The sequence below is a fragment of the Lithobates pipiens genome, unplaced genomic scaffold, assembly GCF_037356315.1.
Source record: "Lithobates pipiens isolate NorthernLeopardFrog02 unplaced genomic scaffold, aLitPip1_a1.2 Scaffold_18, whole genome shotgun sequence".
Classification (NCBI taxonomy): Eukaryota; Metazoa; Chordata; class Amphibia; order Anura; family Ranidae; genus Lithobates; species Lithobates pipiens.
In genome coordinates, this window is record NW_027507758.1 from 385398523 (window position 1) to 385416143 (window position 17621).

Below are 17621 nucleotides of genomic sequence, written 5' to 3' on the forward strand. Positions count from 1 at the left end.
TGCTTCCTCAGCCATATCACTTAACCTCCTCCAATAAGCCCCTGATGCCTCCTCTTTCCCTTGCTTGGCATTCATAAATTCAGCATGTCTGGTTTGTCCATATATTTGGGGCAATTTTTCCTTCAATTTCTCACAAACCTCCCGTCCACTAACCATCTTACCTAGATTTTTGATGTCTACACCACATTCTTTAAGTATATAACCAGACATGTTGCTTCCCACTGCTTTAATAAGAAGCTGATGAATGTCAGTAGCAGAAGCCTCATATGCTTCCTGTGCAGCGCTAAGTTTGTTTGCAAACCCAATTGGATTCTTTCTAGGGTCTCCCAATCCCTCTAATATGGATCTCATATCTTGGGGACTAAAAGGTACATGCCATTTAATTTGAGACTTACTGTCAACAGCATTACCTTCAAAAACTAATTGGGTTCTGACAGGATAAACTGCAACAGATTGATCTATGACCGGGGCAGAAGGGGCGGCATCTCCCTTCTTTCTCTCTTCATCTTGCTGCCACAATTTGGAAATTATGGTTTGCTCCGGAAGTTCAGACTCTATCTCTCTTTGTCTGGCCAAAGCCTTAAGTTCAGAGAGATCTAGTTTTGCATATGTGCCTTTGGATTTATGCCAATCATCTGTTTCTAAGATTCGAGCCAAATCCCTCTTTGTAGGTTGATATGGGGCTGTTAAACCTCTGCTCTCTACTATATTGCCCAGCTCATCTTTTGTATGTTCCATGTAATCTAATTCTTTTGCTTTTGTGCGTGGACCCCTTAAAGCCAAACTGGCAGCCACATAAGGTGGGGGGTCCTCCTCTACAGAGTCTTCTGGCCAAACGTAGTAAATTTGGGCAGTACTTTTATTAAACATCTCCATCAAGCCAGTTTGATTTGCTACTTTAGCTTCTGTCTCCCATGTGCAAGCTATTCTCCACGTTCCTTCACTGCACAGTAGTGGGCCATAATCGTGCAGAAAAGTTTGCCATACTTGTAAATCAAAAGTCCCTTCAGATTTTAAAGGTTTAGCTGTTCCTTTTGTCCATTCTACCCATTTATCTAGGGGCTCAGTATAGGCGGAACCGTACCTTCGGTTCATATATTCTCTAGCGCTCATCTTGCGCTGGGCATTTTCTGAAGGCTTCTCTCCCTTCATTCTCTTACTTAAATTAATGCCCATAATGACTGGCCAGTCTTCTCTATCTGTGCCTATACACTCTTGCCTCTAAAACAAATAGTACAGCAAATCTGCAGATTTACAAGAAAAGTCTCCACTTATCTACGTGGATAGAAGGGGTTTATGACAATAGACAAAACACTCATTAAGAGACCCTCCTCGTCTCTTCTCTTCTCTGAGTTTTATCTGACCCTACCATGCGCCTCTGACCCAGGTCGCCCACAAGGAGTCAACGCAGGGAACTGCAGAGGATTCTCCCTATCCACACACAGTCCAGCCCGTGAAGGGGGACACAAACACATTCACACACACACGTTACCCAACCAGAAAGGTCCGAGAGTGGTCTGGTTTCCTTGAGAACCGACAGATAGGATACATAGGAAAGGCAGAAATATAGCAAGCTTAAGGACAGCTTACCTAGCCGGCAATTAGATGTCTGCGTTCCCGATGATCCAGATCAAAGCGCGGTTCCTTCTGGAAACTCTGCCAATCTCCTGGTATTCTGACTCGCCAAAACTGTTATGACTGATTTCTGATTGGGACTCTAAAACAAAGTTAATACTGCAGCTGCAGGAACAGATTCACAGGACTCAATCACTGTGTTTAAAATGTCCGTTCAGTGTCAAAATTTATTATTACATGTTATTTTATACATAGATAAGAAAGGGGTGGTGTGAGATGTTATTAAAAACTAACAAATAGAAATATGTTATTAAGAGCTAAACAAATAGAAATATATTATTAAAAGCTAGCGAATAGAACAATTGCAAAAGTAAAACAGTGAGAAGGGAGGGGGGAGTAGAGAGTGTTTAGTAGGAGAGGTTTCTGTGTGTTAGGTGAAGGTTACAGAACACTAAAGCAAAGGAGGACAAAATGGAGTCTCTTGTGCTTAAATGAACAGTACAGTGAATGTCCATGTCAATTGCTATGATGACAGATAACATGTTTAGACAATTATAATAAACGCAGAATTATGAGGTAAAATATAATGCATGAAGCTCTGACTTTACTTTGAGTTGCATCTTCATTGCTCTAAAAATGTCTGCTTATCGGTTATTGGAGGGTGAAAATCCCCTTCATACTGGAGTTGGAAAAGCTTGCAATGCAGTTTATTATTAAAATGGCTAAAATCCAGCTATGACAGAGGGCATCTCTGTCTTGACTGGATTTTAGCCTTTGGATAACAAACTAGACTTCAAGATGAGCATTTGAGTGATGACTTTTCTCTGTGATTTCGACATTCATTTTCTGTGTTTCACTCAGCACAGCAGCCCATTCAAATGAATGGGCTGCATGACCCCGAGCAAGCATGGGCCAAATGGCCTGCACTAGTGTGAACTGAATTGGCAGGAGCCTCAGCTGTGCAGCATTGTCCCATCATACCCTAACTACTTCAGCCCCAGAAGATTTTACCCCCTTCCTGACCAGACCACTTTTTACAATTTGGCACTGCGTCGCTTTAACTGACAATTGCATGGTCATGCAATGCTGTATCCAAACGTAATTTGCGTCCTTTTTTCACACAAATAGCGCTTTTTTTTGGTGGTATTTGATCACCTGTGGTTTTTATTTTTTGCGCTATAACCAAAAAAGAGCGACAATTTTGAAAAAAAAAACTTTTTTACTTTTTGGAATAATAAATATCCCAATTTTATTTAAAAAAAAACGAATTTCATCAGTTTAGGCCGATTATATATTCAACATATTTTTGGTAAAAGAAAATCGCTATAAGCATTTATTGATTGGTTTGCAATTGATTTGGTTATAGCCTCTACAAACTATGGGAAAGATTTGACGTTTTTATTTTATTTTTATTTTTTTATTAGTAATGGTAATCTGCAATTTTTATCGGTATTGCAACAGATAGATCAGATACTTTTGATGCATTTTTAGACCATTGGCATTTACATAGCGATCAGTGCTATAAAAATGCATTGATTACTGTGTAAATGTTACTGGCAGGGGGTTAACACTAGGGGACGATCAAGGGGTTAAATGTTTGTTCCCTTGGTGTGTTCTGACTGTATGGGGATAGGACTGAGTAGGAGAGGAGACATATCGCTGTTCCTACTTACTAGGAACAAACATGTCTCCTCTGACAGCACAGAAATTTGTGTGTTAACACACACAAATCTCTGTGCTGGCACTTGTGCAAGCAATCGTGACCACCGGGCATGCGCATCGGGTCCCCCGCCTTGCAGCGGTTGCGCGCGCACCCTCTGTTGGCTGAAAAGGGGAAGGACATACCCATACAGGATTTCGGCCCGGAAGAGACCTTCCGACACAGTATATCTGCTTGAGGCGGTCAGGAACTAGTTAAATGAGTGGAGGAGGTTGAGCACTTATTTGCTGTTTTAATATAGTGAAAACAGGTTTGCACACCTATTATGCTAAAAGGCAATTGGCATGATTGGCCTGGATGATACGTATTTTTGCTGGCTTCTCTGTGGGGGGAAAAAAAGCAACACGGGGCATTCCCTTTGGATTCTCTTTGTTGTTTCTCTAAAAATACACACATTTCTATGTAAAATAAAACCCCACAATATCTATTCAAATGAATTATAGTTCATATTTCCAAAAAGTTTAGTGTCCTTGCTGTTACTTGGACAATCTGTTTTGCTGTAGTTTTTTTCTACTACAGCAAAACTTTGGACTTCATATGTCCCTCAAAGAGAGAGCAGACACAATGATATTGAATTGGATATACAAGGATCACTCAAAAAGAAAAGCTTGATTGTGAGTCTTGTAAGCGTAAAGACTTTGTATCATTGATTAAAGTATAACTAAAAGCAAAACTCTTCTTTTTTTTTTTTTTTTGGATAGAGTGGGGAGGGATTAGAATACTTGTCAGTTTTTAATGCTGTCTGTACCCCTGTTAGGGAGATTCACCCTCTCTATTTGTCCTGTTTACCATTATCATCAAAAGTAAACGAAAACCCCAAATTTTGGGTTGTGCCCAGAAAAGTAATAGAAAGGAACTTTTCCAATGGGGATAATAGTTCAGGCAACCTGGGGTTCCCCAAAGAATTCCCTTCATTTGCAGGGGTTTCCTCTTACTTCCTGTTTGGCTATGGGACAGGAGGTGGAGAGAAATTTCTGCAATGGATCACAGATTGGGGGGAAGAAAAAATCAGGCGGATTATAACCCTCCCTTGCGCTATCCAAAATAATAAAAAAATAAAGTTTTGCCTATAGTTCTACTTCAAGGCTTGCGTTAAAGTGATTGTAAACCTCTGACAGGAAAAATGAACTAAGAATATCAATCAGTTCTGACAGTTAATGTGGCCTCCAAGGGATTGAGAGAGACATTTCCATATGAGTTTGAGTGGATTGGGATATCCCTTCCCTCCACTCAGCTCTCAGGTTACACTCAGCTAACACTTTGCTTGCTATTCCATATATTGATGAGGATAAATATCCTTTCTTGTTGGCTTTCTGTATGTCTGTCACCTGAACTAGATTGCCTTTTGAGAGATAAACGATAAAGCACAATCACTGTAGAGAATGAACACGCAAGAAGACACTTTTATGTGTGCTAAGCGTAAATGGCTATCCTTTGAGAGAATAAAGTATGTATGTCTATCTTGTAACAGAAGCACCTTTTTTAAACATGAACACTCCTTGATAAGGTTACTTATATTTAGCTGATAGTATTCGCTTGCAAACAAGAAAATAAAACGAAAGTCCATTGCCTATAAAGAAAATTAACTGCAGAAGCACCTAAACTTTTAGGAACAAAACACAGCTGACCAAGTGAAAAAAAAAATCTTAGTTTACCGGCTGATGTTATCAAGTGAAACAAGGATAGTAAAGAAGACTAGATCATACCATTAACCAATAATTGGTTTAATACATTATAAAATGTCAAACACAGGACATATGTATAAAAAGAAAAATTTCTTAACAAAATTTCAAGCTATGACACAGATTAACAATATCGGAAAATAAATAATTTATATGACTGGTAAACATTTTATCTTAAGAGAAATCCTTAAGGGTTCTTTGTTTGTTTTTTATTTTTTTGTTTTTTTTTATTTGTGTTTTTGTTTTCTTCTTAGTTTTTTTTTTCAGTTAAGCTATTTCAAGCAGTGCAACACTAGTTTGTTGGAATTTAGGAAGCGGAATATGAAATTAGGCTTTGTCTATTGCTGTGACTATTACAATAGCATTGATCAAGAACCAATTGTTCAATATTTAATGCTGAGACAAGTAGTAGAAAAATGTTGTATCACCCAATCTACATTCAATGGTAGAGTCTCTCATTTATGATGGGGCAGGTGGTTTTACTTTTACTTTCCCTAAACGAATTTCACTTGAAACTGATGAACACCACCACTACCTAAAAACTGTTTGGGACATTTTTCAAGGTAAGAGTTGGTATTTCTACATCTCCATTTGATTTAGTGTTTTTTTATTTTATTACAATGTAAGCAGCTTGTATCAGGGACTTTAAATAATGTTGCAAAGATTTAAAAATATTGTAGTGCACATTGAAATGGAACAGGGGTGGGCAACCCCCCGGCACAGGTACCGCCTCTTTTTCCACCACTCGACTCCCTCCCCATCAGCAGCGCAGGGAAGTGTTGGAAAGACACTGATGCATTCCAATTTCAGAATTCCCCACACCACACCTGCACTCAGGGGGAGGCACTGTGCCCCTGCACATTGTAACTAATGGGAAACATTGGTTCTATAACTTTGCTGTAGCTGCGACCGTCAGATTCAGCACAATGAATATTACACCCAACTTCTGCTGTGGTGCAGAGCACCACACATTTTCTCAGCTGCGGGGGCCCAATTTATGATCCTGCACACAGGCCCACTGATTTAAAAAAAATACCCCTGACATCAGCTCATCATTGCGCATCCGTTTCAGATGCCTGTATGTGACATCACGTACAAGCACATGGGTTGGATGTGAGAGGTGGATCAGCAGGATGAGTTTGCCAGGACAGGTAGATGTGTCTCATCACTGCTTCCTTTCACCACTCTGCATATCACGCATATCATAAATGAGAAGAGGGTACAGCAGCGGAACAGATAAGCAGGAGGGTATAGCGGTGGGGAAAATGAGCAGGAGGGTTTCAGAGTTGGGACAGAAGACCAGGAGGGTACAGCAGTGGGACAGATGTGCAGGGCGGTTCAATATTGAGCCAGATGAGCAGGGGGGGTTCAGTATTGGGCCAGATGAGCAGGGGGGGTTCAGTGTTGGGCCAGATGAGCAGGGGGGTTCAGTGTTGGGCCAGATGAGCAGGGGGGTTCAGTGTTGGGCCAGATGAGCAGGGGGGTTCAGTGTTGGGCCAGATGAGCAGGGGGGTTCAGTGTTAAGCCAGATGAGCAGGGGGGGTTCAGTGTTGGGCCAGATGAGCAGGGGGGCTCCGTGTTGGGCCAGATGAGCAATGGGGGTTCAGTGTTGGGCCAGATGAGCAATGGGGGTTCAGTGTTGGGCCAGATGAGCAGGGGGGTTCAGTGGTGGGACAGAAAAGCAGAGGGCTAGAGCAGTGGGGCAGATGTGAAAGGAGGTGTATTGGTGGGACAGATGGGCAAGGGGGTACAGAGGTGAGAAAGATATACAGGAGGTACATTGGTGGGGCAGATGAGAAAGTGGGTTCCAGTGGTGGGGCAGATGGGTTCAATGTTGGGCCAGATGAGCAGGGGGGTTCAGTGTTGTACAGGCGGCACAGTAGTGGGGCGGTAAAGAAAAGGGGTACATTGATGGGGCAGATGAGAAGGGGGATAACAGTGGTGGGGCAGAAGAGCAAGGGCGTATAGTGGTTAGGCAGAAGTGCAGGAGGTACGGTGATGGGAGCGATGAGAAAGGGGGTTCAGCAGTGGGACAGAAAAGCAGGGGGGTAAAGTGATGAGGTAGATGAGCAGGGGGTTACAGCGGCGGGGCAGATGTGCAAGGGGGACAGTGATCTTAGGTGTGGAGTTGCAGGAATTGGGGCTGACCTGAGGCGTGAGAGTGCAGGATGTTTATTCCTCACTGCTAAAGATTACAGCATTTACTTGATAAAAAAATCTATTTTGTAATTGAGAGTGTGAAGTTGACATTTTTTTTGTTATAAAATCGGCACGCTCAATTTTTTTGAAAACATTTTTCGGCACACTGTGCTCAGAAGGTTGCCTACCCCTGAAATGGAAGGACAAATGAACCCAAAATTGTAACTATAGTATATGTGTATGTGAACAGTTATGTATACATATGACCCCGACTTACCACCTCTTCGTATTTTAAAAGTAAAGTTAAGTTAGTCTCTGTATTGTCCACTACAAGCTGTCTTAGGCCCCTGTACAAATGCAAGTTACATAGTTGTATTGTGCTAATGTAGGATAAATAAAGTTGTAGTATATACGCATTGTATTTCTAACAGTCCCTTTGAACAATTTTACTTATCTAAAGTCTAGTAAAGAATTTACACACATCAAAAGCAGGAAGCATTCTCAATAAATATACATTTAGCATTATTTACTGAGGGCATGTGAAAATGTTGAATTTAAACATGTATAATATTAGCCCTATTTGTTTGCTTTTGAAGGCTTTTTACCTCCTCTTCTTTTTTCTTTTTTTTGATACTGAGCTGTAGTACAAAGCTTACCGAGAACTTCAGATCCATTTGTAACTGCAATCGTACCTTGGTAGCATGTGGTATCTGCACATGTCTTTACATGCTTCTGTTTCCGATGATTAACAGTCATAATAACTCAAAAATTCCGTACGTGATACAATCTGGCACCCTCCTATTTATATGTGTATCATTAAAATAAGACTGTATACAGTTAATTTACAACCATATTTACAACTCATAATACACAACATAATACAAAGTGGTTTGCAGGTAGGATGCCACATAGACGGCATGTGTATCTCTGCAGAAAGGCATAAGGTATTTCACAGTTCTAGCAATTAACATTAGAATAATTGTCTTTCACAGCAAGACCAGCTGTGCAAAGAGCTGCCTTTTAAGTCTCATTGATCTGTGTTTATATTTTGTAAATTTTTTTTTTTCTTGGAATCCTTACATTTATTAGAATCTTAATACTGTGCAGAGCTCAAAAGTGGTCCACTATCCAGAGTATGGTTCCATAGTATTCCTTTGAAAAAAAAATGGAGGCACTTAAGATATTTTCCAGTGTTCTGGTAATTGTCTGTATTTCACAATAAGCCAAATGTTATTGTGATGGTTAAAAGTCAACAGGTCGAATCATCATTGTTGTTGCTTTCAAGGAGTACCCTGATCCTTTCCAATAGTACCATTTGATTCCATTGAATTTGTTTGTATTTTGCCCCAGTGAATAGTACATTCCATTCAAGTTTGAAGGACCACAGGCATCAAACCACCAACCTGTAAGAAAGAACATAATCCATAAAGGTGTACAGAAATATAATTTCATTACATTAGGACTATGATTTGTCCTTAGAGGACAAAGCAACAAGTACATTTAACTGTCTCCCTTCCTTCTTCCCCATTACTCTGCTTGGTTTTGAAAATGAGAGCAGTGAGTGACCAAACACCAGCGTTTTATGTGAGAGAATGGGAAATGAGCCTTTACTCTCCACAACTGAACAGTAAGGGGACATGGGAGATATCAGTAAATGCAACTGAAGAACATGGCAGTTCAGTAAATTTGTTGCTTTGGCTTTGATTGCTGAACAGTAGTGGTGATTCTGATCCACTGAGCAAGCTGTAGGCAGGGAGGCACACCACTACAATTTTACACTTTGTGTCAGCACATCTCTCACTAAGGAATGTTGCCCCTTCTGCTGGCTGCTTTGTCAATAAAGAAGAAACTAGCATGGTAGGGGGTTTGAGGAACCACACTGTTCAACGGGGAACCAGGCATCCAACACACCCAGATGTTTAGTTGGCAATGGTACCTTTATGAAATTGAAGATTTAAAGTGATTGTAAACTCCTGGCTCCTCCCTCCTGCCGAGTGCCCCTATAGCAAACCTCTTGCTATGGGGGGGGGGGGGGGGGCACACATGCAGGCGTAATCTCAAGCTGTGCACTGTGTGTCCATAGACAGAGTGTGGCTTGGCCCCACCCTCAACTCTCTCCTCACAGGCTGTGATTGACAGCAAGCAATAGCCAATGGCCCCTGCTGTTACCTTTGTCCAGTGAGGAGAGAGCCCCTGCTCTTGGGCAGAGCACTGGACTGAGATCGGGCTCAGATAAGTATATGTCGGTGGGGGGGGGGGGGGGTCATAGAAGGGTTTTTACGTATTGCAGAGAATGCATTTAGATAGAAACCATCTACCTTTACAAGCCCTTTAACTAGCTATCTGCCTTAGAGGAAAGAAAATGCTACATGCTATGTTATAAGCTGCCAATGAATTCATGATTTTACTGTAGCATATATATATATATATGTATATTTATATATATATATGTGTGTGTGTGTGTATATGTGTGTATATGTGTATATATATATATATATATATATATATATATATATATATTACAGCAGCACTTTCCGTAACAATTTCCTTTAGTCTTTGCTTTTAATGGTTAGGATTGCATAATACATTTGCTTTCTGCTAGAGAATTTAAGTTGCTGTGGTCAGGTTGAAATGCTCCAAATAAATAACATAACATGCTGCAGGTGCCAGTAAAAATAGGAAGACCATAAAATTGAACAGTTCCTACCTCCTGTCGCCATTTGTGAGCATTTACAAATGCATTTGTCATTGTCTGCATCCTTTGTGCTAAAATCATTTCCTGGTTGGCTTATGCTGTTTATTTTGCCCGCTGTCCCGGTATATCCTTTGAGGTGAATCCTGTGGTAATTGAAAATGGAAAGAGAAGATGAGATGGAAGTAAAGTATTTTGCCGGTTCACATAAGTGGAAAGAATCTATCACCATGTGCAAAGGAAAGATTTCCATGTCTGGACTCATATTCATTCTGTTTGTTCCTGTAATCCTGTTGCTATATTCATTCATGAAATGTTAGCCGCTTTGACAGAGGAATGACAATCAACGTGGAAAAAGATAGGAATGTAAAAAATAAATCTGGCTTTACCTTGAATGCACTACTTTTTTGCTTACTGACCCCCTCACTTTTTTGTTTGAGAGGTCAGCACTTGTGTTATGGCCAGCAGTACACTGCCATGTCTGATTAATGATAATATGGTCAATATGTGTGGCATTTTCTATCTTAGGTAAAGATAGGTATATTTGTGTGGAGAATAGTGACCGGTGGGATATCTGTCCTCTTGCACATGACACTGCCCTCATATTTCAGTCATCTTTTCTGACAGCTAATAGAAGAATCTAACACAGTCAAATCCAGGCTCCAGAGAGCTTTCTAAAATCTGGCAGAATATGAAATCAGTTATGCCCTAGGCATTTTACGGATAGCTGAAGATTTGAATAAAGCTCTCAGGAATCGTGGTTTCACAGTGTGTTGAATATTTTTTTTTTTTTTTTTTATCAATTTTCTGTTTTCAGTTTGACAAGACCAAGATCTGCATCTGGGTGCATATGTGGTAGCAAATGTTGTTCTTAACATTACTTTATTCTCATCGATTGCCAGGTGAATGCAGATCAATCATGCTAAAGGGTTAGTTTACCTTTTCCAGAAAACTGCCTATGATAAGGGGTGTCTGTAGATAAAAACAAGCTGTGAAGCTTTGACCAAAATTGACTATACCCTTGCTATATGTGTGGGCCCATTCATGTATCTCACGAAGACTGACTGGAAAACTCCTAGGATGGTGCCAAGGGAGCCTCAGCTATTACTGCTCATAATCAGAGGAGTAAACTCTGAGCTCAGAGCTACTGCATCAGGGGAGAGAGAACGCACATGAAGGGAATTAAATCAAAAAAAGAGCTCACTTCTGTAATGATGAAGGCTTTTTAAAGCATCAGAAACAAATATGGTGGGAAGCGCTAAAAATTAATTATTGATTAAATCTAATAACAAAAAACGTGAATTATCATTAGTGAAACCATATATGACAATATATAGTAAATTAATATGACAATGACACTAGGCAGTGTCACTGATAAGAAGAACCTGTGCACTGAATCAATACAACTGCACAATATACACAATAAAATGCCTTGATATTCTACAGATGTGCCACCATATATTCATAACATGTGCTGATCCAAAGAAAACCAAAAACGTAAACATCCAATGTGTCTAAAAAAAAGTCCAATGTGAAAAGTGTTTTCTTCCACTGTATAAAAGGACCACCTTCACCCGGCTACTTGATACACCCAATTTGCACTAGCGTTATCACACTCAGTTTGGGGAATAGCAGCTTGTATCAATTTATATATTTTTTATTTTAATTAATTTTTTTGGCACGAGGTATATATTATACATTTTTTTTAAAGCATTGCCTTTGAAGATCTTTAAAGCCCGATATGTGCCGGCTGTGTCATGTACTTGTATGAGAAAGTATCCTGTTCTCTTTGTGGCTAGGTTTAGATATGCTGCGGCCGCAGTTCACAGCATAGGGTCCGGTGCGTCCCCTTTCACTGATTTAGGTGTGAGTCACGTCGGAATTTTTTACTGAATCGGAAACAAAGATGCACAGGACCCTTTTTAAATGTGGACCATGACCGTCCCAGAGCTGTGTGAAGTGGCTCCATTGAGAGTCGGTCAACCTCTTCTGTCATATGAATTGGATGCAGGCAAATTCACATATACGTGGCCGTCCTGAATTTCTTCCTTTGTGTGAAATTTCTGGCATTCCTGCTAGTCCTGTTGCTTTCCTATAAAAAAAAACGGACCACACTAAGCAGGAGAGCTCAGTGTGATCAGTTCTCTAGCTGTGCAGGGAACTCAGTCTGCTCTCCAATGATCAGACTTGTCCCGGAATTCCCCCCTACTGCACAGCCATTCACTGGGAAGCTCTGTGTACTGCTGCTTCTCCTCCCCCATATTTTATGCAGCTGAGAACAGAGGGAATGTGATCACCTTTAAAAAAGGGAAAAGGTATTTTTATTTTTAAATACTTATACAGAAATGTTTTGCCTTTTCTTTTTTTATTTCAAACTGAATGGGTTGTTTTACAAGGTGATCTTTTACAATCTCTTTAAGTACTGTAGCTTTTCAAAGGCGTGCATAATTTTACAGCATGACATATTAGATATCTAATACTCAGCATAATGTCACCTTTTATATTTTGCCAAACAAAAGGGTATTGTATTCTGCTTGTGTGCAATAAAAGGAATTTAAAGGGATTGTAAAGTTAATGTTTTTATTTTTTTTAAATAACAAACATGTTATACTTACCTCCACCGTGCAGCTCGTTTTGCACAGAGTGACCCCGAACCTGCTCTTCTGGGATCCCTCGGCGGCTGTCTCTACTTCCTCCCGCAGGTGCTTCTCACGTTCACGTGAGCTCCCTCGCATGGTGAGAAGCATCTGCGGGCGCCCTCCCGTGATACAGCCGGTGGCTATAGCCGCTCGCTGTATCACACGGCCCGCCCCTTGCGCTCCGTGTCAGTGGATGTGATTGACAGCAGCGCGAGCCAATGGCTGCGCTGCTTTCCATCCATCCACTCCAGCCAATCAGCGGCCAGGCTGAGTGGTGAAGAAGAACGGCGGGGGCGAGCACAGGATTTTCGAGGGGTGCGGTAAGTAAAATGGGGGGGGCTGGGGGGGCAGGCACTGTCAGATGTTTTTTCACCTTAATGCATTCTATGCATTAAGGTGAAAAAACATTTACCTTTACAACCCCTTTAAGTGTATTGATTAAAAAAAAGTGTTTGAAAACGACTGCACAAATATCGTGTGACATAAAAAATTGCAATAACTAACACTTTTTCTCCGGGTCCTTTGCTTTCAGATTAAATTGATTACGTTAAAATTCCTATTTGATTTTAGTCTGTTTTTGGATCTTTTGTGAATGTTATAATAAATACATTTTCACCTCAGTTTAAGACTGAGGCACAGTTACCACAATGCAAGTACATAATGGGAACATTTGGCACTTTCTGTTTAATGTTTTAAAGGTGTTCTACTGGTAAAATATTATTATTATTTTTATTTTTTTTTACTGTTTATTTGATCCAAAAAAAAATCACAATTTCCGGAACAAATTTTGTTCCCTTTTAACTGCTGCCTATGTATCTTTCATGAAAGTTGCATAGGGTTGACTTCTAGATTTTAAGGCCTCATTTATGTAGCCAAATAGGGGCTGTACACTGCATATTTATGTGCTTATACATGTGGAGAGCTATAGCACATCAGCCTGTCATTCATCTGTACAGGTTTTCTGGGCATGGCTGATCGCAAACACTAGTACTACCCAAGCAAAATAAGCTGATTGACAGTGTACAGCCCTAAACTGCTTTGTGAATGAGCCCATAAGAACCTAGGAGTTAGCACTACGTAACCTGCATATGAGTATGAGTGAAAACTAAGAAATGTGGGTGAGATTTTTCCTAGTCTAAGGCTGGCCATAGATTATACAATTTTCTTTCCTGCAACCACGGGTTGAACTAAAGAAAATTGCTTGATTCCCCTTTCAGCACAGTCAACGTTGACAGGGAAATCCCTCACACTATTGTATTCTGACAGTGTTTTCTACGCCATCAGAATACAATTATTACTGCCAGCAGCTATAGCCATCGGCAGTGATCAAACGAGAGAAAACTGACAGGCTGGTTGTACTGAAGTTGACCGATAGATTAGCTTCAGTGCAACCAGCCTGCCCATAGAAGGATAGAAATTCAGCCAGTTCCTGCTGAAAATGCCAAACTTAGATCCGTCTGTGGCTGGCTTAACCCTTTATTTTTGTTATGTAAATGGTCTGAGCAGTTGCTGTGTGCATTGTTGATTCTTTGTTTTACTTTCTGCTGACTATAGTGATAACCTATCAACATCAAAATGTAAGGCAAAGTTCCAACTAGAAGAAACCAGACACAGCTGGGATATTGTAAAATTATCTTAGAGAAAATATCTTGGTATAGTCATTCGGTTCATTTAAATTGTGTTATAACAATCTTATTCTTGCTTTTGTGTTCAAGTTGAAGCAGATCATTTTCTCTTCTACTCTATTTTCATTCTCAGGGGTTTCGTCAATTTTATCTTTACATATAGTCAATGTTTGTTTCTAAAGATGAATTCCTTTCTGCGTTTTCCCTACCAGTGTTCATGAACATGTTTCATTGTAATATAGAGAGATATAGCTATTTTTAAACTCCTCTTTTAAGATGTATCACATATCTGCTTACATTTCAAGAGGAAATGCCGTCTTAGCAGCTTAATCTGTGGCATTTACTTTGGCTCATTGCTATTGGATGATGGAAATGACCGATTAGTGTCCTTTGCTCCCTGAAATATTTAAATGCCTTGCTTTATAAAAATATAATAATAAGTTATAACTTGAACCAAATGATGAAAATATTTAGTTTGGACTGAAGACATTCAAATGTTACTATCTTCTGTAGGGATACGTTGGATGTGCTCTAATCCTGCAAATTAGTTTCTTCTGTCAGTTTATAGGTAACTAGGCATGACTATAATCTATGCCTAGATATTTAGTCTTATTAATATTCTATATAATGTAAATATACTAGCAATGGCTAAGTGGATAGACAGTATATAATTAGCAAGATATCTTAAGTGCCCAAAGTATGTACTTGCTGAATGCTGTACATTTATTATGTATTGCATGTGGCATAAAGCAAATTACGATATCTAGCTCAGCAATTTTGGCTACCTAATAAATTTAGAGATGGAGCATACTCTGTTGCTTTTTCTAGGGTTACTGGATTCAGACTACCTTTTAAATTGATAGCCCATAAAAAAAAGTAACTTTGTAACTGTGAGGGCAATGCTGCCATCACCCATGTAGAGAAAATATACATTTGGCTCCATTTCGGAGGGTCTAAACTCAGAAATCACACATTTTGAGGGGATTGCAGAAACCTTTCTAATAGCATCAGTCAAAGCACATGACTAGCGTATATAGAAAGGTGTAAGTAAGAAATTGTCATGATAGAGATCACCAGTACCTTTGTAACAAAGCTAGAATATGATCGGGAAGTCCCTTGCAAAAATGTATGCATATCTGACAATGTAACACTGGTGGGCATGGAAGCAGGGGTCAAGCTGGTTTTGTTCTTCTGGGGTTGATTTACTAAAGGCAAATAAACTGTGCACTTTGCAAAGTGAAGTTGCCCTCTGCAAGTTCAGTTGCTCCAGTGCTTTGTAAATTAGGTAAGGCTTCACTTTCCATAGAGTACCCAATCACGGGCAAGGAGAATAAAAAATAAAACAGCATTTTTGCTTGCACATGATTGGATGATGGAAGTCGGCAGAGCTTTTGCTCATTTACTAAGCTCTGGAGCAACTGCACTTTGCAAAGTGCACAGTCTTTTTGGTACATCAACCCCTCTGTGTTGCTTGCCTTCAGCTCCCAACAGGCAGGCAGGTCATTATGAAACAGTGTTAAAAATAGGCACTGAACCGTTATAATCCAGTGTCTTTGGGTACAGTTAGCTGAGTTGTTCAGTAATCAGTGTTGTCATTTTGTGATTTTTTTTTTTTTCATTTGTCAGTGGAGTACAAATAACTTACCTATATTTCTGTGCTTCTGTTCCTAAGTAAAATTGGTCATATAGCGAATAAGCCTCATTTCCTTCCCAGTCTTTCAGCTGGATCTTGAGAACATATCGCTGCATATTTGTAAGTTGGGAGACTACCTCATTTCCCAACCAGTATTCTCCTGAAGGATCACCAAAACCCTGAAACAAAGGGGCATTTCATTATGAAAAGGCTAGAAATCATAGCTGATGTTTAATATCTGATCATAACAACACTAAGCATTTTTTAAATTAGTTTAGGAGTGTTTTTGAAACCCAACTTCCAGAGAATCTAGAAAAAAAGCATCTTTAATTATGTTCTGTATTTCCCACCATCCATATGCATCCTGTGCTCGTATATGTCTGAGAGCCTTACTCTGGCTAACAAAAAAAAAAATCGAATATATATATATATATATATATATATATATATATATATATATATATATATATATATATATATATATAGCCTTACCGTAGCCATATTACTGCTTTAAAAAAAAAAAAAAAGACATATCTATGAAGCACAGTGCTTTTTGTAGTTTTTCCTGCATTGTCCTGAAGACATCACTCCGTGTAATGCAGTGTCCAACTGAAAGTAAATACTGGTATCTACTCTCCATAATGAGGGTGTTACATGTTAGTATTTTGTAACTGTATGGTCTAGTAGGTTGATACCTTTTTGTACTCTTTCCATGTTTTGTGAAAGTCAACACTGCCATCAAAGCGTTTCTGAATAACAGTCCAGCCACCTCCTCCAGTTTTCATGTCACAGTATGTCTGTAAGGGAAAGAGTACATTTTATTATCAGGTAGTTTGCAGACCATATATCTTACTTTTACCTTTTAAAGTCCAACTCCAACCAAAACTATTTGGGTTTTACTCGCTGTCTGTATTTCCATTAAGGGATTTTTCTCACTCTTTCTCATGGTTACTTGGGACAATAAATCTGTCCAGTTGTTAAAACAATTGTTATAAATGGAGTGGACAAGACTTCCAACCACACCAGGTTTTTAATGCTGTCTGTCTTAGGAGATATCACTTTACTTGTTTTACTGATGCCCTATGTGACAAGGTGTCACCAAGATAGAAAGTGAAGGAATATCTTCCCAACAGCGGCGTTGTGATTAAAACCTGCCAAAGATTTCAGTCTTTTCTCATTTTTTCCTAAACTTAGGGTCCTTTCACACGGGGCGGATCAGTTCTGATCCGCCCCGTGGATGTCCGTTTGCTCAGCGGGGATCACTCCGCCGATCCCCGCTGAGCAGGGAGATGACAGCTCCGTCTCTGCACACTGCGCAGGGACGGACCTGTCACAGCGCCGCTCTCCCCTATGGGAGATCGGATGATGACGGACCGCAGTGCCCGTCGTCACCCGATCCGATCCGCAGACGGATGGAAAAATAGCTTTTTCCTCCGTCACACTTTTTCGGATCGGAGCGGGTCGGATGTCAGCGGACATGTCACCGCTGACATCCGACGCTCCATAGAGCTCTATGGAGCACCCGTTCAGGTCCGCCTGAAAAACTGACAGGCGGGCCTGAACGTATCGTCAGTGTGAAAGGGGCCTTAGAATGTTTTAGCTGGACTTAGTCATTAAGAAAACAGTAACTTTTTGAAACATGACAGTAAAATTAAAATTACTCATTACTCCAAATGCCTTAACAATGCATTGTTTAAATGTCACCAACATCATACAAACAACTTTTTTTTTGTGTTTTGTGTCAGAAATCTCTTGCACAACGTTATGGCCTGGACCTCACTGCCTGGACCAGCAATATGGCCACTCCAAAGCTAGTGATTGAGTTTCACTAGTGTTTTGAGCAGTAACTAAATGCCTTCCACTAGTGATAATGTGATTTTAATTTCAGTAATTATGCCTCTTGCCAGTGACCTAAT

The 17621-nt window shown here is 40.0% G+C and overlaps 2 protein-coding genes across 3 annotated transcripts in view; one reads left to right on the forward strand and one right to left on the reverse strand.

The window, feature by feature from the left end:
• Positions 1–17621, forward strand: part of MCPH1 (microcephalin 1) — a 527088-nt gene that overhangs the window by 288300 nt on the left and 221167 nt on the right. The window lies entirely within an intron of this gene.
• Positions 5054–17621, reverse strand: part of ANGPT2 (angiopoietin 2) — a 58920-nt gene continuing 46352 nt past the window's right edge. Inside the window, exons 6-9 of the mRNA XM_077487777.1 lie at positions 16401–16502; positions 15718–15884; positions 9824–9954; positions 5054–8519 (exon numbers count right to left, since the gene is read on the reverse strand). Coding sequence (XP_077343903.1) covers positions 8359–8519; positions 9824–9954; positions 15718–15884; positions 16401–16502 — 561 coding nt within the window. The 3' untranslated portion in view covers positions 5054–8358. The remainder of the gene's footprint in view (positions 8520–9823; positions 9955–15717; positions 15885–16400; positions 16503–17621) is intronic.